This window comes from Liolophura sinensis, chromosome 13, assembly GCF_032854445.1.
Source record: "Liolophura sinensis isolate JHLJ2023 chromosome 13, CUHK_Ljap_v2, whole genome shotgun sequence".
NCBI lineage: Eukaryota > Metazoa > Mollusca > Polyplacophora > Chitonida > Chitonidae > Liolophura > Liolophura sinensis.
This window is the reverse complement of record NC_088307.1, coordinates 13,906,254-13,929,277: the sequence shown is the minus strand read 5'-3', so window position 1 is coordinate 13,929,277 and position 23,024 is coordinate 13,906,254. Positions and strand designations below refer to the sequence as shown.

At 37.5% G+C, this 23,024-nt stretch overlaps 1 protein-coding gene across 1 annotated transcript in view; it reads left to right on the top strand.

Moving 5' to 3' along the window:
- The first annotated feature begins 3,681 nt into the window (after positions 1–3,681).
- The window catches only part of LOC135480132 (choline transporter-like protein 2), a 36,803-nt gene continuing 17,460 nt past the window's right edge, over positions 3,682–23,024 (top strand). The window contains exons 1-7 of the mRNA XM_064759894.1: positions 3,682–3,998; positions 13,764–13,812; positions 14,122–14,195; positions 16,968–17,046; positions 18,839–18,926; positions 20,870–20,995; positions 21,711–21,777. Of these exons, the coding sequence (XP_064615964.1) occupies positions 3,929–3,998; positions 13,764–13,812; positions 14,122–14,195; positions 16,968–17,046; positions 18,839–18,926; positions 20,870–20,995; positions 21,711–21,777 (553 nt within the window). The 5' untranslated portion in view covers positions 3,682–3,928. The remainder of the gene's footprint in view (positions 3,999–13,763; positions 13,813–14,121; positions 14,196–16,967; positions 17,047–18,838; positions 18,927–20,869; positions 20,996–21,710; positions 21,778–23,024) is intronic.

The following is a 23,024-nucleotide window of genomic DNA, read 5'->3' as shown; positions in this document are numbered from 1 at the left end:
GATCCAAAAATAGGCATTTTCCTATGCAATAACGTTGGGAGGATCGCTTTCTTCACCCACGCGGTTTGTTACCAAGGAGATCACGTGGTCTCCAGCTTCCGATCCGTCTTACACAATTGGCGTTTCAGGGGTCTCGTGAGTTCACGCAGATATCGGCGATACAGGTGGAAGTTCTCGCAAATTAACGTAGTTAAAAGTCGTTATTTTACGGTAGTTCCTAGACTAAATACACACCTGTCGTCCTTCGTGTCGACGGCGCCGCCGTTGGAACATAACGTAAAATCACGTCTTTTAGCTCTTATAGTTTGCGAGAGCTTCCACCTGTCTCGCCAATATATGCGTGAAATCTCGAGATCCCCGAAACGCCGATTAGGCTTATTCACACAGTACATACTGCACAGCACTCTGCATATCTCTCCTGTCTGTTAGTGTTGAAGAATCGCTTTAACAATTCAGATCCAGATTGGTGCCTGACCCAAGGCCAACCTGTGTAAGCTTCGTTCAAATTAAGCGTGCTTATCCGTCTCTAGAGTTACTGACAGACAGACAGACAGACTCATAAAGACGATAAAAAAAAAACCCTCTTGGCGCATGTGTATGCCGAGGTACATAGATCCGTAAATATCCGCAAGACATGCAGTAAGGAGTTTTCCGCGGCTACACTCAAAGAAATTATCTGTTAATTATAACAGAACGTCTATTGACTAAATGATTCTAGCATACATTCTGTTATTATGACATAATATTTTGTCATACTCCATATAATATCCTGTTAGTCAAACAAAATCTTTATGTTGAATTTATAGCATGAGTGTGTTATATTTAACAGAACAACCTGCTGCAATAACAGAATACATTCTAGTAACAATAACAGATAACTATTTCTTAAAATTAAAAGATTAATTTTTTGATTTTGGATTTATTTATTTATTTTGTTGGTATTTTACGCGCCGTACTTAAGAATATTTCACTTATACGAGGGTGGTGATCATTATGGCAGGATGAAACCGGAGAGAGCCCCGGCGAAACCCACGAAATTCCGCAGGCTGTTACATGTGCCGATTGTAAGTCACATTAGAGCGGTTTTTTAATAAAGCACGATACACATAAAGGTATATATTCAATGAAATTTAATTAGATTGTTCTCTCAAAAAATAATTTGTTAAATTTTGCAGAAAGTCTTGTATGAGTGATGCTAGAATGTATTCTATTATTGTAACAAACTATGTAACAAACATGACCGGTGTTGTACGCCGTACTCAAGAATATTTCACTTATAGGACGGCGGCCAGCATTATGGTGGGAGTAAACCGGGCAGAGTCCGGGAGAAACCCACGACTGGCCTGAGGTTGCAGACAGACTTTCCCACGAACGACTGAAAACTGGAAGCCAGCATTAGCTGGACTTGAACTCACAGCAACCGCATTGGTGAGAGGCTCCTGGGTTATTGTGCCGCGCTGGGGTGCTCGCCACCTCGGCCACGGAGGCTTTTATATTATTTTTTGAGTGTATATACATACCTGTTGTTGTAAGGCAGGACAATATGGATTTTTTGCGTGACAACATGTAGTAGGCTATACACTATAAGATCTGTCTCGCAAACTAGGTATGCAAGAATAACTGATTTCATTGTTATGTTACGCCACCCTCTCGCTTAAGACTGACTGAATCAGTGGTTTCAAAGGAAGCAAAAAGAAAAAAGAACGATCAGTCGTGAATGCACGCAGCGTACAGAAGATAAGAAAGTGGTTATGACTGATAAGCTGCGAGCCTGCAGGGTATCCGTAGGCCTATGTTTGCACTGCAGAAAGTGCAATATTCGGTTGAATAAACTAATGGCCAATATTTATTTATTTACTTGATAGGTGTTTTACGCCTTAATCAAGAATATTTCACTTTTATGTTGCCAGTCAACATTTTGGTGGGAGGGAGAACCACGACCATCTGCAGGTTGCTGTCAGACCTTCCAAAGTACGACAGGAGAGGAAGACAGCTTGAGGTGGACTTGAACTCACAGCGATTGCGTTGGTGAGAGGATCCTAGGTCACTGTGCTGCACTAGCACGCTAGTCTCCTCGGCCACTGAGAACTCTGCACGTTGTAAACATGGTATGTGTCAAATCCAGGCATTAACCTATAATCTATCATGCATGGATTTCAAATCCCCATGCAGCAGATCTCTTCAGCTTTTTCCTGCCAATTATTGATGTATGTTGCATAAAAATGGTGAATAAATGATCAACCGATCGATCAATCAATCAACCAAAAGTGTCGTAATTCTATGCCAATGTCTCCTAGTCCATACATACATACCTATATACAGTAGCAGGTTCGAAAATCCAGCATGTATCAGTTTATTTCTTTAATGTAATTAATTTGTCCAGTTGATTTAACTGTAGACAGTAAGGTCGGTCATGTTTTACGATGATCATCTTTTTCAACTTTTCCCCCAAATTTATTTCATACATTCATGGACACTAAATAAATAAATAAATGTAAATAAATAAAGCATTTAATGGGGAAACGTACATCTATCTGCTTTGCCGGAGTCATTTGCAGAAAATTATTGAATTTAGAATATTTTTGATTAATATGTAAAATGTTGACATCTCGCCAAGTAGGCCTAAAGGAAAGTTAAATATGCCATGCACGTGTAGGGAACATGTTTTTTTATTTGATAAAACACATTTAATTGGGGGGGGGGGGGGAATGCTTATTTGCACGCGGCGACCAAAATAGAATTTTTTATTTTTTGTAATATAAATAAATGCAGACATCTCGTTGTATAATGGAAAACTGATGTACGGAATGCAGGTGAGGAGAACATGTTTTCTTCTTTGATAAATAAAAACCCAACAATCCATTAAAATTAAATTTATATTTATAACTCAATGTATACGACAAATATTTAATAATTAATTAAAATCTAACCGTTACCTACAATCAATTAATTTGGTCAGCAATGAATTAAAACAACAAGTTGATAATTCACATAACAATTAGTCTAATAACGAATTGGTTCATCAATTAGGATTCTCGTGAAATTATGCTTAACAGGATTAAATGCATATAATCCCACAACATGTTGTGGAACGTGTGAATGGTGAAATGTTTGTACCGTAAGCCCGGTGGTCGTCAGTCTTGCGTGAAAGTGACCACTTCTCGCCATCATGTACAGATTTCGCATTTAGGCCTACTGCAAGCGTACACGTGTTTATCTTAAAGGGGTTTTTTTGTTTGTTTTGTTTGTTTTTATTTGTTTGTTTTTGCTCTGGTTAGGACACACTTTGGATTGATAACTTTCTTTATGGCATAGAACCGCCATGTCCTTTACCACAGTGTGCAGTGGGTGTAAGCTTATGTTATACTTACAAAATCCTGGAAGACACATTAATTGATTGTCTTCTTAATAGTTATGATCTCATAGCCAAATAACTCTATTAAAATAGCCGTTTTTCTTCGATATATGACTTAAAGTAATTTAGTGACCGAAGAATTTTAAAGTAGGAATGCGTTTTAACGAGAATTTACGGTAACACGCTGACTACACACCTTCTCCGTTACCAAGCAAACTGTAAACCATGAACAGTGAAGACACCCAATCAGTAATCCAGAGTAGGTCACGTGGGCTAGTTGAATCGCTGTCTCGCGCTAGCTTGGCAGTGGTGCTGCTTATGACGGGATATACCTGGGTCATTGTTAAACTGCTCGTTATTCTTGTGGCGAAAACAAGTGGTCGAGGGGAAGGTGCTAGCTATTCGCTTTGGGACGTGTTCAAATACGTCAATGTAACTCAGGCGTGGAGTGACATTCGAGGTCTGTAGCCCATATATTTAAAACTGCCGTCGAAATCCAATCACTTACCTGAGCAGACCAGGTGAAAATCTTAGCTGGTGAACAGTACTAAGGGGAAATCAACAGAGGACGGAATGTGCGGTGGAAAGGTGGAAGATGACGGGTCGTCAGACAAGGGTGCCGGTAATTCCAATTCCAAATTTGGTACGTAGGCCTACTGGTACCGTTTATTTATTTAACACCTGTTCGGAACAGCCTGTTTGTCGGCAGTTGTCTTGGCTTTCCATTTCAACATTCTATGATATATTCCCAACACTTGCTCTATGTAGGCCTATGTAGATCGATCTAGCCTTAGTACTTTCATTTTCTAGACGAAGAAATACGATACTTCATTTGCCTTCTCTGTTGACACATACCGGGTATAGACATGTTTTTTTTGTTTTTTTGACTTGTAGAACTAGACCGAACAAATTTGTTTGAAAGGTTTCAAAATTATACTGCTTGGAAATTAAGTCTGTCAAATAAATACTTTAGGTACACGTAAATACGAAATAAATGCAAATTCCAAAAATCACATTTTAAAAGGATAAATATATATAACAGAAGGGAGTACACAGGTAGAGTGTATCCAAATATTCCTCAACCATTAGTCAGTGTGCTTGGATTATCATACCATGTATCAGCAGTGGGTTTCCCCCGGGCTCTGCTCGGTTTCCCCAGGGCTCTGCTCGGTTTCCACCCACCATAATGCTGGCCGCCGTCATATAAGTGAAATATTCTTGAGTACAGCGTAAAACACCAATCAAAAAAAAATAAATAAATAAATAAAATGTATCAGCAACCAGGGCAAAGAGGAATATCTTTCGAAAATGAAATGAACACCCCAAATCTGGCAAAAACATCATGATGTTTGAAATTTTAGGTCATGTACAGTAACAGGGAATTATGAACTCCTAAGGCGACACCAATTTGATTTGTGTTTTACGGACGAGCCAACACAGGGATTCATAGAAGTCCAAATTTTTACAACCGGAAACCCAAAATTAATTTTTTTCTGGCCTAGACTGAGTTTGTTTTGAGTTTAATTCTGCTTTTGCAACCGATAATTTCGTGAACATGAAACGTGTGTGTGTGTGTGAGAGAGAGAGAGAGGGAGAAAGTTTAATTTCATTTGAAGTTCATTTCTGATCATGATTTTAATTGTTGGTACAATGAACGCCAAAAACGGACTAAAATTAAAAGTCCACCGTTTTATGCTGTTTGATCTTTATGTGAGTTTCCGAGTTTTCAAGGCTTATCCAATCATTTGAATACGTCTTTAACAGGAAAAATCACTGAGATAGCTAGCTAGTCTGCATTCAGATTACATGATTTTTTTTTTCATTCTGTATCCTGCTTTGACATTGAAAAAAGATTTATTCTGCTTATAAAAGAACAATTTTCCTCAACAATGCGGTCGCTGTGAGTTCAAGACCAGCTCATGCTGGCTTCGTCTCCGACTGTATGTGGGAAGGTTTTCCAGCAACCTGTGGATGGTCATGGGTTTCCCCCGGGCTCTGCCCGGTTTCCACCCACCATAATGCTGGCCGCCGTCGTATAAGTGAAATATTCTTGAGTATGGCGTAAAACACCAATCAAATAAATAAATAGATAAATAAAACAACAATTGAAATTGGTGTGGCCTAATGGTATGTGATAATTGGTGTGGCCCAATGGTATGTGATAATTGGTGTTGTACAGTTTTCTATTTCTGTGTATTTTAATACCAATATTCTAGTCTTTCATTATTTAATTGCCTCCATGTATACATAAGTTTAAAAAAAAAAAAAAAAAATCTTGACTGGAAGGCAGAGTATATGTACATTCTCCTTACGCCATATGACTGAAGAATTGTTAAGTTTGATGTAAAACCCTGACCCTATCATAGGTATTCTTGTGTCAAAATGCTGAAATATATTTTCAGGATGTACAACATGGCCAGGGTGACATTGTATAGATAAAATCAGCCTTAAACTTGGTAACCTAACATTTGTGACAAAGTTGAAGGTCTTACGGTGTAAATGTACACTCATATATATAAGTTTACTTCCGTGTTCTTTGACCAAAGATAAGAGTCTCTGCTTTTCAGCTGTTCTCAATACAGGTATGTAAAAGTTCAGTGTAACAACATCAACACAACTCTGTCAGTAGCTATTCGTGTATACTTTGTCATGCTAATGAAAAACATTACATGGGAAGTTGTGAAAAGTATTCCGGTTTTTTCGGTTTTTGTCTCTTTTTTTCTTTTTGCACCCCATCAAAAGATGTCCTGTACTAGTGGTATTTCTGTTATATCAAAAGGCTGTTTGCAAAATTTTTCTTTCACTTATCAAAAAAAAAGTGTGTCCAGTATCGTAAAAACTGCTTAAATTTCCCCATTTTGTTAGTTCCTGTATAAATAGGTAGGCCTATACTAGTTCCTATGTATAAAGACCTATTCAAAGTCTCCATTCATGTCTCTCGTTATCAAGATGGGGGGGATAAATGTAGGGCATATGTGAATCCAGCTACCAGTTACAGTACTGGACCTAAAACTTGACCAGATTTTATTGTTCTTCTTTTAAAATCTCTCCATCTTAAGAATGTAAAGGGCTTTTTTTTCTTTTTCTTTCTCTTTTTTCTACTTCTTGTTGAAGGTAGGAAGATATATATAGCTTCACATCAAATGTAATATTTTCTGACATTTATCTGCCTCTTAAAATGTATTTTGCAGGTAGATTTTTTGCGGCAAATACATTATTTATTACACAAAAAAATCTATAAAATTGTATGGAGATTCAGTTAAACGGATTGAATGGTTAAACAGATCATTGGTACAAGTCGCCCATGAACTAGAATGTTACCCCATTTATGTGTATTCTACAACAGTTAACATAATTTTTACTACAAATGTTATTGAAGTTAACAGGGGATGTATTGAAGAAGGATAGGTGGTTGGCGGGGTTAGTGGGGAGGTGGGGGAAATTTGAAGGAGTACATGGATAGCATTGTTTAAAATGATCAGTATTTGTACATGTTTCTTTATTTGGTAAATTAAAGACTTGAAACTCATTGTTGGTAAATATCAATACTTTGGTCCTTGTTCTATAATCTTCAGCATTTCATTACATTTACAGTTGTTTGTAAATGAGACTTCCTACCTGAGGAGAACCAAATTTACAGGGCAAAATACTGAACATACAACTACTAAAAACAAAAAAGAATTGAATATCGAATCTTTTCTGGAACTATGATGTGGTTCTTTCTTAAAACAACCCTTTGAGGGATCATGTTGAGAAGGAAATCAGATGTGTTCATGAAAATGTCAGATGTGTTTTCGATAATATCAGATGTGTTTATGATAATATCAGATGTGTTTACAATAATATCAGATGTGTTTATAAATCATGGCGTGAATCTTATAGATGTAGATGCTGTGAGTTTAAATTGCTACATGTTTATTATATTAATTGTCATATAGTCAGTGAATGTTATTAAAATATGCCAGCGATCTGCAGATTGTGGGTTTCCTAAGCCCCGTCTCCTCCCACAATAATGCTGGTCGTCAATGCATTAGTGAAATATTCTTGAGTACGGCACAAAACACCAACAAAATAAATTACATAAATAAAATATGCTACTTTTCACCAACTGGGTTCGTATGGTTTTATTGTATTTGTATGTATCTGGTTTTTGAGGGTATAAATGTGAATTTGTATTTAAGGCTCAGTACGTGAAATTTTCATGAAAATTTGCATGAGTTTAAATGTTGAACACAAATGTGTAAATGGGGTGCTAATCAAATGTGATTAGGCTGACATGCATGAGAATATTAATCATTCAGTCAAGTTTGATCTAGTTTTGTTTTTACATGCACTAAGTGGAACAAAAAATCAATATACCACTTAAATTTTTCACATGAAAGAAAAAGCCATTTGTAGAACATTCCTGCTGTTTTTTCAAGTAGGATGTCATCGTACCTTCCAGAGAAAACTAAAAAAACTTTTGGGATGACATTTTAGGTCAGAATTACCATATATAGTGTTTTGCAGACCTATAGTTAAGCTTATACTCACTGGGTAATCTGGATTATTGGTTTGGTGTGTATTAAGAAGTAAGTCAGTCACGGATCTTCCACTCAGCATGTATGCTGTCAACATGAGGTCATAGTCAAAAAAAATTTTTTTTTTGTAATACGGTAACTATATAAGTCATAATATAAACAACATAAGCTATTACCGTTTTTCACCTGAACTTTTCACCTGCCATTTCTCACGGGACACATTTTGCTTAATTCTGACTGATTTAACTGCCACCTTATACAGCCAATTAAGATTGCTTTGTGAGGTGATATTTATTTGTTAATTTCAGTGTTGACATCAAAAGTATCGTTTTAAGACCTTTACGAGATGCTGAATCTGATTAAAATCAGATCGTATGTATATCTCTGAATCGCTAACAATGTTGTGGGCTGCTGAAAGTTTTACATACCAGCAAAAATTTAAGTGAAATATAGTACTTTAAATGAGTGAAATATAGTACTTTAAATGAGTGAAATATAGTACTTTAAGTGAGTGAAATATAGTACTTTAAGTGAGTGAAATATAGTAGTTTAAGTGAAATATAGTACTTTATGTGAGTGAAATATAGTACTTTAAGTGAGTGAAATATAGTACTTTATGTGAAATATAGTACTTTAAGTGAGTGAAATATAGTACTTTAAGTGAGTGAAATATAGTACTTTATGTGAGTGAAATATAGTACTTTAAGTGAGTGAAATATAGTACTTTATGTGAAATATAGTACTTTATGTGAGTGAAATATAGTACTTTAGGTGAGTGAAATATAGTACTTTAAGTGAGTGAAATATAGTACTTTATGTGAAATATAGTACTTTAAGTGAGTGAAATATAGTACTTTATGTGAAATATAGTACTTTAAGTGAAATGTAATATACTTGGTTGCTAGTATGATCGAGTTGCAGGGACTGTTGAGCTGACTTGTCTGTGCGAAGTGACTAAGTACTTAAACACACAAGGTCTATAAATTATCGTAGCAAGTCTGAAATTAGTCTGTAACTGATTACAAATACGAAGGAATTAACTTTAAACCAATACGCTTTGTCTCCGACCAAACGTGGGAAGGTCTGTCAGCAACCTGGGGATGGTCGTGGTGTAATGTTCTTCATGTCAGAGAATGCAGCCATGTGTAATGTTCTTCATGTCTGAGAATGCAGCCATGTGTAATGTTCTTCATGTCTGAGAATGCAGCCATGTGTAATGTTCTTCATGTCTGAGAATGCAGCCATTTGGCATGTTCTTCATGTCTGAGAATGCAGCCATGTGCAATGTTCTTCATGTCTGAGAATGCAGCCATGTGCAATGTTCTTCATGTCTGAGAATGCAACCATGTGGCATGTTCTTCATGTCTGAGAATGCAGCCATATAAATGTGAGTGAAGGCATACAGGATTGATATTATCCATAAAGCCTACACGTGACTTATAATCCAAACATTTGATTGCATTTTTCTCATGAAAAAGAATCTTAAAATTAATAATTAAAGGTAATTTCTTTAATAGTTTTTCTACTGATGTTTACAGTATGTTTAATGTTTTATTTTTCCCATTAAATATGCATCATATACCGCATCATATGTAAAAACCTGTGCACTTAAGACCCTCATTAATTGAGACACCCTAAGTGGGGTAGCATGCCAGTGACAGCGCACTGAACTAGGAACCTCTCACCCATGTACTAGTAATTGCTGTGGATGTCAAGTCTCTGGCTGTACATGGGAAGATCTATCAGCAACTTGGGGATGGTTGAGGGTTGCTCTTGGGCTAAGCCCGGTTTCCGCCCACCATAATGCTGGCCGCCATTGTATAAGTGAAATATTCTTGAAACAAACATCAAAACAAATGAATAATCTGTATCCAACAAAATGCATGACAGGCAGGTTTTTCAGAAGTCTCTACCTGAACACACCTGAAATATATAGCTCTTTGATTGTCAGCTTACCTGTAAGTTTATGCACCTGTTTTATTACCTTACCTACATACACTTTTCAACTTCATGCATATCTCTAAGTAGGTTACATATACTGTAAACTTTCTAAAATCTTTGCCATCATGGTAAAGTAAATTTGTGGAAAAAAGTTCTTAAAAAGGTTAATGTCATTTGTTTTTACGTGTTTAGTGTACAAATCATGACGGGGGCAATCTGTTGGATACTGTTCCCTCTTGTTTTGAAATACATGTATGTCTGAGTAAACAACACGTTAGCATAAAAATGTCTGATGTACGCGGCGCCAGTTATTTCCAGGCTGTTTTAATTGTCAAATATCCAATCCAATTATTTGTCGAAGCTCTAAAGTGTTGGTTAATTAACTCATTAGCCAATACAGAATAAACTGCCTGTATTTACTTGGCATATTACCCACTACATACAGGCTAACATGTACATGTACATATAGACATAAGTTAGACATGATAGACATAAGTTAGACATGATAGACATAAGTTAGACATGTATAGACCTATGTATAGACATAAGTTAGACATGTATAGACATAAGTTAGACATGTATAGACATAAGTTAGACATGTATAGACATAAGTTAAAACATATAGACATAAGTTACACATGATAGACATAAGTTTGACATGTATAGACCTATGTATAGACCTAAGTTAGACATGTATGGACATAAGTTGGACATAAGTTAGACATGTTTAGACATAAGTTAGACATACATAGACATATGTTAAACATGTATAGACCTGTGTACAGACATAAGTTAGACATGTATAGACCTGTGTACAGACATAAGTTAGACACATATAGACATAAGTTAGACATGTGTAGACATAAGTTTTGCTGACAAGGGACTTGCATGTATATATAATTATATGCAGAGATTCCATTAAGAACATGTGGTTTCCTCCACCAAATATCAAAAATTGGTCATATGAGAAAAATTGTCCTGACCACATCGCCTAATGCACAAATGAAATGTTTATTTGATTTGCTTGTTTGATTGGTGTTTTTGCTATACTCAAGAATATAACATTACTATTTCAGTGCCCTAATGGTTAGGGTGTCAGCCTTTAAAGTCGTGAGACACAGGATCGAACCAGGGTCGGGTCATACAAAAACTTTTGAAATAGTAGTTGTTGCTACTTGCTTGACGGTCAACACTGAGAAGTTTGAGGAAGGAAACAGAACTGGAGTCAGTATAATGTGGCTTGGCGGGGTGTCATGTCTGATGTCTTCGGCATGATACGTCAGTGGCGGCAGCACTTTGGCCACGTGGACTCGCCCTGTCACAAGAAGACACCAAATGCGTACACGTACCTAATGATTCCTTGTCACCATAAAGCTGAAAAATTGTTATTAAAGTACGATGTAAAACCTCAAACATACATATATGGGAATATTTTACTTATATAATGGTGATGAAGATTCTCGTTGAAGGAAACCGAGCAGATCTTGGGGGAAACTGATGACCATCTAAAGATTGATGGCAGATTTGCTGGATAGAACACTGAGATATAAAACAATTCAAAACATTTTGCCTATAATTAAGTTAAAAACTTGATTTTGTATAAATAATGACATTACTGCATGAGATTGTTGGATCAACATTAAACCCTGTTACATACACTTCAATCGGCCAGTGGGTTCTGTTTGTAACATACCTGTAACAAAGCCATGGGTATGTATCTAGCTGTCGTTCACCTAAAGTTTGGTAAGTAAAAATATTTTTTGAGAAGCCTTAAAATTATATTTTTTAATACCCCCATTTTAGTTTTTCTGATAAGAAATTAAATAAGGCTTCACAAAAAAATCTTAATCTGAATAAAAAAAAAAATACTGAATGGATCAGAATCAAGGAAAATGTGACACATTAAAAATGCTAAACTTTTGGGGGAAATGCAGTACTTAGAGACCTGACTAACCCAGTATAATGTGCTGATAGAGTTCGAGTTCAGGATCAGACTGTATGTGTAACCGGACCAAGTGATAGCTTTGAATTGTTAAAAGCTGTGACTCCATCATCTATTTATAGATTGTGTATGGCAGTCTGCAGTGTATTGAGTCAGAGAGCACGGCCTGATCAAGTGATCACTCATTCTTCACCGTTTGTGTTTCTGTTGAACATGCCGAAACAGCTGAATAGGTTAACATCATACTTGGCAGCCATTTTTTTTTTTTTTTTGACTTGAATTTGGCAGCCATGGGCCTGTGGAGAAAGGGTGTGACCATGTAATTCAAGAAGTGCGGGGCGTGATTTTACCGACGTCATACTGATCGTTGTTTGTCACGTACATACAATCTGGGTACTGGTATATTGGTAAACATGCAAAGTGTTTATCAATAACCCCTGTTAAAAAGAATAGGTCATGCATAGGTCATGTTTTGATGTGTTTATATAAGGGCCCAGGGCAAGTCCATTGTGCTTTGAAGTAGGGTGGAATGGTATGAAACATGAAAGGAACCCTGAAGAAAAATGTGTGCTGTTAATAATGGTCACATGAATGAATTCTTGTGTTTTTGAAGCTGAAAGCCACATGGATTATACAGCCACAAGGATTATACAGCAGTTGACAATGTCCCTCTTCATTTTATTGGGGAACAGTAATAGTGTAGGAATCACAGTTCAAAATGGCTGGCATGCAGGGGCTTAATGCGGTTAATACCATGTGTAACAATACATGTTGATTGCTACCACATTGTTGTTGCCATGACCACTGATCATTGGTCATGCTTGGTCACTCTCAGCATGATCAGGTCTGGCCAGCTAAGAGTTATCGAGTCACGATATAGAAGACATGGTCATACAATGTACATAATGTAGGTGTTAACGCAGTACTGTCAGCATGTCCTACCTGTCGGCTCTAAACCACAAGGGATTGAACCAAATGTGGTAAATAACTGTAATGAACGCCTCTGGCTACATCAGGTGTGTCAGGTGTATCAGATACATGGTTAGAGAGTGTAATTAAACATCATATACACGACTCGAGAAAATAGACAGGTGGGGAAAGCGAGGATTTCCACTTAGCCAACATAGACCTTATTAAAACCAGTCTCCTGCTTTAGTAAAAATCAAACTGAAATTTATTTCATTAAATTTGTCATGATCTTATTCATCAATATATAAACTGTCTGTTGATAACCAAATAAATGGCACATTTAACTTCATTTTGCATCCAAATCTTACCGTCCGACACTTGGTGACATTCCTGCTACATGTTCAGCTGGAAGTTTGATCCTCTGGCGATCAAGGCAGGTGCAGACCACACCCATGGCCTGCAAATATGATACCTGTCGATAACCAAGGCCTTTACGTGATACAGAGAATCAATTAATGGTCTAGATTTTAGTGATCTATCGTAGAGAGAGTACATATTCACGATTACACTCTTTCATGAGAAGATTTCATATCTTGTGATCATAAATGCACCTTAGGTTGCAGTGTATATATCATTGTTCATCTTAAAATTATAACAAAATATATATTGAAATTAAGAAACAAAAATGAAATTTTTTTCATCTACATGTTTTGCCCGGCCTTTCATCATGAAATTTACATTAATTTGATGTCAATATCAAAGTGTATGGGAACATTACAAAGCGTAAAAAGTTGTGGTAACTGACATAAGCTTTCTTCCAAAAACAAGTTGCTCCTTTGGCCTGATTCTTAGAGTTCCGTGATCTTTTTATAATTATATAATGATATGAGTGGTAGACGGTAGGTGAACTCCTCACTCAATTTAAGTTTCAGCAATAAACTTAATTGGACACAACCTGTATATTTGCCCATAAATGTGGAATTAATTAGGTTTTGCTGGTTTTATTTTTGTTTCAACAGTGGAACATGTCGTGACAAAATTTACTTGCATTGTCTTCTGAAATCTATAAGTTTTGTGCATTTCTTTTTATTTTTAGGAACACCAAAAAAGTATGATCCCTCTTTCCGAGGACCAATCAAAAACAGGTTTGTGCCGTTTCTGACAGTTAGAACTACATACATGGAATAGGAAATTAACTGTAATATTAAATATTAAACTCCAAATGTTCCAAACTTTGGATGCAAGCTAATATATTTAACTTATAGTTCAGAGAACAAATTAATTAAAATCAAAATTTATCACATACATGTACATGTATAATATTCAGAAAAATGTAGACAAGTACAGCTGTTTGGTTGGCTGAATATTTCTTTACAACACATAACAAGATTGAGTTAAATGAATAAATATAGTTTGTCATTTGGTAGTTAAGTATTATGATTATTCATTTGCAGGTCATGCACAGATGTGCTTTGCTGCTTGTTATTTCTGGTGTTCATCGTTGGGATGATTGCCTGCTCAGTATTGGGTAAGTCTGCTGATTGAATGATTGCCTGATTAGTATTGGGTAAGTCTTCTGATTGAATGATTGCCTGATTGCCTGCTCAGTATTGGGTAAGTCTGCTGATTGCCTGATTGCCTGCTCAGTATTGTGTAAGTCTGCTGATTGAATGATTGCCTGCTCAGTGCTGGGTAAGTCTTCTGATTGAATGATTGCCTGATTAGTATTGGGTATTCCTGCTGATTGCCTGAACGCCTGCTTAGTATTGGGTATGCCTGCTGATTGCCTGATTGCCTGCTCAGTATTGAGTAAGCCTGCTGATTGAATGATTGTCTGCTCAGTATTGAGTAAGTCTGCTGATTGAATGATTGCCTGCTCAATATTGGGTAAGTCTGCTGATGGATTGATTGACTGCTCAGTATTGGGTAAGTCTGCTGATTGAATGGTTGTCTGCTCAGTATTGAGTAAGTCTGCTGATTGAATGATTGCCTGCTCAGTATTGGGTAAGTCTGGTGATGGAATGATTGCCTGCTCAGTATTGGGTAAGTTTGCTGATTGCCTGATTGCCTGCTTAGTATTGGGTAAGTCTGGTGATTTCCTGAACGCCTGCTTAGTATTGGGTATGCCTGCTGATTGCCTGATTGCCTGCTCAGTATTGAGTAAGTCTGCTGATTGCCTTATTGCCTGCTCAGTATTGGGTAAGTCTGCTGATTGCCTGATTGCCTGCTCAGTATTGGGTATTCCTGCTGATTGAATGATTGCCTGATTGTCTACTGAGTATTGGGTAAGTCTGCTGATTGAATGATTGTGCGATTGCCTGCTCATTGCTGGGTAAGTCTGCTGATTGAATGATTGCCAGCTCAGTATTGGGTAAGTCTGCTGGTTGCCTGATTGGTAGCTCAGCATTGAGTATGGCTGCTGGCTGAATGATTGCCTTATTGCCTGCTCAGTATTGGGTAAGTCTGCTGGCTGAATGATTGCTTGCTCAGTATTTGGTAAGTCTGCTGATTGAATGATTGCCTGATTAACTGATAAACATTGGGTATACCTGCTGACTGAGTCATTGCCTGCTCAGTATTGAGTAAGTCTGCTGATTGAATGATTGCCTGCTCATTGCTGGGTATGCCTGCTGACTGAATGATTGCCTGCTCAGTATTGGGTAAGTCTGCTGATTGAATGACTGCCTGATTGCCCGCTTTGCATTGGCTATGCCTGGTGAAAGAATGATTGCCTGCTCAGTGTTGGGTAAGTCTGCTGACTGAATGAGTTGCCTGCTCAATGTTGGGTAAGTCTGCTGATTGAATGATTGCCTGCTAAGTGTTCAGTAAGTCTGCTGACTGAATGATTGCCTGCTCAGTATTGGGTAAGTCTGCTGATGGAATGATTGCCTGCTCAGCATTGTGTAAGTCTGCTGATTGAATGTTGCCTGCTCAGTATTGAGTAAGTCTGCTGATGGAATGATTGCCTGCTCAGTATTGTGTAAGTCTGCTGATTGAATGATTGCCTGCTCAGTATTGAGTAAGCCTGTTGATTGAATGATTGTCTGCTCAGTATTGAGTAAGTCTGCTGATTGAATGATTGCCTGCTCAATATTGGGTAAGTCTGCTGATGGATTGATTGACTGCTCAGTATTGGGTAAGTCTGCTGATTGAATGGTTGTCTGCTCAGTATTGAGTAAGTCTGCTGATTGAATGATTGCCTGCTCAGTATTGGGTAAGTCTGGTGATGGAATGATTGCCTGCTCAGTATTGGGTAAGTCTGCTGATTGCCTGATTGCCTGCTTAGTATTGGGTAAGACTGGTGATTTCCTGAACGCCTGCTTAGTATTGGGTATGCCTGCTGATTGCCTGATTGCCTGCTCAGTATTGGGTAAGTCTGCTGATTGAATGATTGCCTGCCCTGTACTAGGTAAGTCACCTGATTGATTTGATTGATTGCCTCTCAGTATTTGGTAAGATTGAAGGACTGTGACGTTTAAGTGCAGTAGGCTTACATGTATGTTAATGCACATGTCCTGGAACATTCCTTTGTACATTCGGCTCTTCTGCTCGCTTCAGTCATGCGATTGTTGGTTATCATCCTAAACCTCTAAAGTATGCAAAAGAATTTTAACCAAATCAAAGTTGTCCATGACTTGCAATACATGTAGCTACAGCATCGTATTAAATACCCGAGCAGTTTTAGTGCCCTCCGGATGTGATGTGTCTGGTGTGTTCAGCATGGCACATCAGTGAAGCAGCAGTATAATTATGTTGACATTAGTCCAGCAAAAGAGTACAAATTATTGATGACATTTACTTCTTTATTTATTTATTTATTTGATTGGTGTTTTACGCCTTACTCAAGAATATTTCACTTATACAACGGCGGCCAGCATTATGGTGGGAAGAAACCGGGCAGAGCCCGGGTGAAACCCACGACCATCCACAGGTTGCTGACAGACCTTCCCACGTACGGGCAGAGAGAAAGCCAGCATGAGCTGGACTTGAACTCACAGCGACCGCATTGGTGAGAGACTCTTGGGTCATTACGCTGTGCTGGTGTGCTAACTGACTGAGCCACGGAGGCCCCTTGATGACATTTACAGCCAACCGTGCATGCATTATCTGTATTAATGTGCTTAATATTTATGACATGTTCTTAAGTACTATAATTCTTCTAATTCTTTGAACACTGTCAGTTCCCCTACCCCTACTTCTCTGAAGTTTTGGTAACGCCTAAAGGGGGTATGGCATAAAAGAACAATCAAAAAAATCAAAAGAAATTAACAAAATGCTTGATTGATTTTCTACCCTCCAGGTTATGTCCGTGGTGACCCTAACAAACTGATCTACCCCACTGACTCAGAAGGGAACATTTGCGGAACAGGAGATATGACGTGAGTGACATTGGGCTAAGTCTACATCATTTAGCTAAGTCTACATCATTTAGCTAAGCCTACATCATTTAGCTCGCTTTCATTTCATTTAATATTTTATACTTTCCATCTGACACATAGTTTGACTTGTATCTCAACTATTAGATGTTACATCCGGCCACGATAAGCTGCATTCCTCCCCAGTTGTACATGTGCCGAAGGTGTGCCGACATGTATGGTTTAACAGTCGTGGGTTCCCATAGGCTTTGTCTGGTTCCCTCCCACCATACTGCTAGCGACGGTCATATAAGTGAAATATATTTGTGCATATGATGTAAAACACCAATCAAATAAATAAATAACTAAATATTATAATAAGACAGCATTTTTTAAAATATTTCTGCTATTATCCTTTGAGTGACCCAATGTGTTAGGTACATGTAGGGTGTCTGTTAGGTAGATATTTGCTATTAAATTTCAACGGACACTATTTTGCAGAGAATACATTAAAGCATTTCATCCTGCCTCATTTTGTTTGATTATAGCATTTAATGTGATTCTAGCATATAAGGTGATTCCCAATATCCACGTGATACACCAAGCGACTTAACAGAACGTTGATTAGGTGTTCCCAATTTCCAGGTGATACACTAAGCGACTTAACAGAACGTTGGTTAGGTGTTCCCAATTTCCAGGTGATACACTAAGCGACTTAACAGAACGTTGGTTAGGTGTTCCCAATTTCCACGTGATACACTAAGCGACTTAACAGAACGTTGGTTAGGTGTTCCCAATTTCCACGTGATACACTAAGCAACTTAACAGAACGTTGATTAGGTGTTCCCAATTTCCACGTGATACACTAAGCAACTTAACAGAACGTTGGTTAGGTGTTCCCAATTTCCAGGTGATACACTAAGCGACTTAACAGAACGTTGGTTAGGTGTTCCCAATTTCCACGTGATACACTAAGCAACTTAACAGAATGTTGATTAGGTGTTCCCAATTTCCACGTGATACACTAAGCGACTTAACAGAACGTTGATTAGGTGTTCCCAATTTCCACGTGATACACTAAGCGACTTAACAGAACGTTGATTAGGTGTTCCCAATTTCCACGTGATACACTAAGCGACTTAAAAGAACGTTGATTAGGTGTTCCCAATTTCCACGTGATACACTAAGCGACTTAACAGAACGTTGATTAGGTGTTCCCAATTTCCAGGTGATACACTAAGCAACTTAACAGAACGTTGGTTAGGTGTTCCCAATTTCCAGGTGATACACTAAGCGACTTAACAGAACATTGGTTAGGTGTTCCCAATTTCCACGTGATACACTAAGCAACTTAACAGAACGTTGATTAGGTGTTCCCAATTTCCACGTGATACACTAAGTGACTTAACAGAACGTTGATTAGGTGTTCCCAATTTCCACGTGATACACTAAGCGACTTAACAGAACGTTGGTTAGGTGTTCCCAATTTCCAGGTGATACACTAAGCGACTTAACAGAACGTTGATTAGGTGTTCCCAATTTCCACGTGATACACTAACCAACAGAATGTTAATTAGGTGTTCCCAATTTCCACTCCTTGTGATAAAAATGTTAGCGCTTAAATTATTAAGATTTAAAATTTTTACTTCACTCAGAGCTGTGGAATTTTGCCTGAAGTAGCTTAATTCAGACCCATGGTAAATAAGTTCCATCAGTTCCATCATAGAATAAAAAATTCATCATTGTTACGAAACGTATTAACAATTATATATAGCATATCAATAAGTAACTGTAAATAACCTGTTGTACATTTCAGGGGCAAACCAAACCTCCTGTTTTTTGACTTCCTGAAGTGCTCTCAGATGGGTGCGGCTGTTATCTCCGGGGGATGTCCTACACCACAGGTAACTAAGATGCTCACACCTGTTTCTCGTTAAGGGGAGAGGGCATACTGACCACCTGTAACAAAGTACCCACCAAATAGCCATTTTGTGCTGATTCCAAATACATGCAGATTTCATGATTTTGGTACATTTTTTTTTCAGCAGTGAATAATGCATACGGTAAATTTAGATTGAGGTTTTACATTTTTCCAGCTATGTCAGTTATGCCAGGTGTTACTGGTATGAAAATACAAAGAGCATAATTTAGGTTGCAATTTGAGCAGAGCATCATTTATTGCTTACCCTAACTCCTCAACTCTTTCGCGTATGAAAGAGAAGCTAACAGTGCAGTTTGTGCAGATTTGTAATTTGATTTTGGATTGGCCAGTTTGAGGGCTTTGCAGAACTTATAATTTTAGCAGTGTACAAAGAGTAATACCTTCATAATATGCTTGAATTAACACTTTTTCCAAACGTTTTGAAGGCTTGAAGAATTACACTGAAAGACTACAGCATGGACAAGAAACCATAGCAGTGATTTTTTTTTTTTTTTTTTTTTTTTTTTGATTGGTGTTTTACGCCGTACTCAAGAATATTTCACTTATACGACGGCGGCCAGCATTATGGTGGGTGGAAACCGGGCAGAGCCCGGGGGAAACCCACGACCATCCGCAGGTTGCTGGCAGACCTTCCCACGTACGGCCGGAGAGGAAGCCAGCATGAGCTGGACTTGAACTCACAGCGACCGCATTGGTGAGAGACTCCTGGGTCATTACGCTGCGCTAGCGCTTTAACCGACTGAGCCACGGAGGCCCCCCATAGCAGTGATGATAGCCTGGTACATGTAGTTGACAGGCCTGTCAACACCATATTAAATCTACCTCAGTTTATAAGGTTTTATTCTAACTGTTCATGTACACATAAATGTTTAAATAGTAGAAAATTACATGCTGCGTAGCACCATGGCTTAAGTAGCACCATGGCTTAAGTAGCCCCATGGCTTAAGTAGCCCCATGGCTTATGCAGAATTGGGTGAAGAAATGCAAAAACATAGGACAGCTGGTTTTTATGGACGTCTTAGTTATGGTGTGTGTATATATATATATATATATATATATATATATATATATATATATATATATATATATAGTGGAGAAGAGTTCTACATGGTAGTCTATATTTACACCATACATGTGAGTATATAAATACCTGGGATGCGGGTTCAAACCCAACCTTTGCCAGAGAATGTATACACTTAACAAAACTGTAAACACACAAACCAAAAATGACTTTTCACGAAACACCTTTCCAAAAAATTCTTTATTTATATCTCGATTGATTTGTTTTCCTCAGATCCAGTTGAAGTGGAAATTGATGTCACTGATAATAAAGAATAATTACCTTAATTGTTGAGACAACAATATAATAATTGCTTTGTGCGTTTCTTTTTTTGTTGAGCATAGATTCCCCCTGCTCAGTAAATGCTCATCTTGTGTGGCTGTTCAGTTGACAGAGTCTAACATTCATTGATGACCTGTGGCCCATGTCTTCCACCAATACGGGTGCGGACATATCTATACTTCAAATTTGGGAGAGGCTGTCATTAACTTGGTGGTTTATGCCAGGTGCTCCGGTTTCCTCTGGTTTCCTCCAACTATAAAGCTGACCACCGTCCTATAAAATAAGGGAGTTTTGAGTTCAAACTCTTTTTTGGTTGAAGGTAGAAAATGCCCAAGTGTATCATGTGACCTGTCAAAAATCTTAGGCAACTATTTTTGATCAAATTCACTGTAACATGAGCGACTGAAAAAGTAAAAAGTAATTTAGAGTGAATGAATGATAGAAGATTGAGAATCTGAATGTTTGTGACGTATGAAGATTTAACTCTGTAGACATTTGGGTTAGGCATCCCATAATGCTTTCGTTTACATTGGCGTAAATATTATTGTTTAATTGTTGATCAGATATGTGTGGAGAACTGTACCTCATCATATTATGTCTACCTGGAGACCCTCGCCAGAGAGACAGCGAGTGGTGGTATCAGTCGTGATGACATGATATGTAAGAACGGAGTAAATCCTTCAACTTCGGTAAGATTATAAAAAAAATTTTAAACTGTGTTCTAATTGTTCATTTTTTTGGGGGGGTCACATTTCTATGTAAAAATGCATTGTACTGTTCACTGTCAACAATTTTTGCACAAAGCCAAGGGAAGAACTGGCTAGAATTGTCTTCCGGTGATTGTGTATAAGTGTTGTATACATATATTATATACAAGTTTACAGTTAAAGATATGTATGAGTAGGTAAAGCTTAACAAGTGGTATGGCTACATATATACATATATAATCTAAAACTGTGGCAACTTAGTGTTCTTATATGGTTTTACTTTCATTTTCACTTTTACAACAATGTAGAAGTTATTTATGGATGAATATGGTGTACATGTGGGTGCATATGTTTACAGTAGTGAATTTTAACGAGTTTTAATGAATTGATGGGTATTAAATACCAGACATGATTTACAACGTAAACATGTATTCTCAACTGAAGGTTATGTTAACATGTAGTTACATAATCATCACACTGGTGCTTCACGGTTTCACTTTCGTTTTCCCAAGTTTTCACTGTAAGTCAATCTCAAGACAGTATAGCAGCTAGTTAAGGATGGAGATGTTGTGGAAATAGCGATAGAGTACAATGGATTTGTAATTTGAAAATTAGTGAGAAAAAAAAATCTATTCCCAGTAAAAGATGAATAGGTAGTCTATGTACACTTTCACTTTCACAAGCTTTCACTTTTTAGAATAAGACCATACAGCAGCTGGTTACAGATGAGGATTGCGTGTCCTACACAGTTCCTACCACACCAGGTGAGCGATAATTGTCAGTTAGATGTCTCAACTTGTGTTATGACCTTCATTTTTCATGTATCCACATCAATTCTGTGTTGAAATTTTTTTTTAAAATTTATTATTATAAAATTGAAAATATGCAACCTAATGTAATGGGGTTCTGATGCCCTGTACTTATGGTGGTCGGTCCTGTAACACATGTAACAACAACAGACCTACCTACTTGAATAACTTCATTATTCGTGATGGTTTCCTCTGAGAACAATGCTGGCCATCATCAAATATAAAGTTAAATATCCTTGAGTATGGTGTAAAGTAAAACCACTGAAATACCAAGTGTCTTGGTATATTTTTGCCTGACATCTATATGTAGCTTTACGGCCGTCTATACAGGTCAGTGCATGAAATGTCAGTATAATCTGACTGGATGGTGCTGTGCTGCATGGACGCAGAAAACATTTGTGAAAGCCATAATGAACCTAAAGAAGTAAACATGTTACTTGCCAGCCACCCGTAGATGGAATGGTATAGATGTCTTGTTAGAAAGTAAGTAACAGTATTATCGTTATTAGGGATTACACTTCTCTGAGTGTAGTTAAAGTGTTATATTTTATGATAACGATAATACTGTTACTTAAAATGCTCTTTATAAATGGCGTCTATACCAGTCTGACATATATGTCATCTCTGATCATCAAGAGGGGGAGGGGTTCTTCTTCTGTTTTTTGTGAGAGACCTGTTGGTTGAGTGATGTTGACATATATTGCTGGTGATTAGGTGCCTGACTCGGAAGTCGTTGGTTCGAAACCAGCAATGGTCTCAGCCAATTTTCAGCACTAGAATCTGTGCTGTATTCAGAAAAATGATAATCAATGATTCTCAACCTTTTTACATATGAAAGATCAATTTTCAGTGCAATTTGTGCACATTTTGAATTTGATTTTGGAGATTGGAACTGCATTGGTTGGATTGGCCAGTTTCAGGGCTTCACAACAAGCATAATTTTATCAGTCAACACGGGATAATGTCTTCAGAAATGCATAAAAGTCCTTTCAAACGGGTGAAAATCTCGAAGAATTGCCATAGTGATAATACAAGTTATATAACTTGAAGATGATCGTGTGTTTCTCAAGGCTCTGGCCAGTTTTGTCGCACCATAAATGCTTTATAAGTCAAAAGCATAAGTTTAATGTAAGTGAAATGTTCTTGAGTACAACATAAAACACCAAATGAATACTTAAACACTGTGTTATTGTCCTAATTCT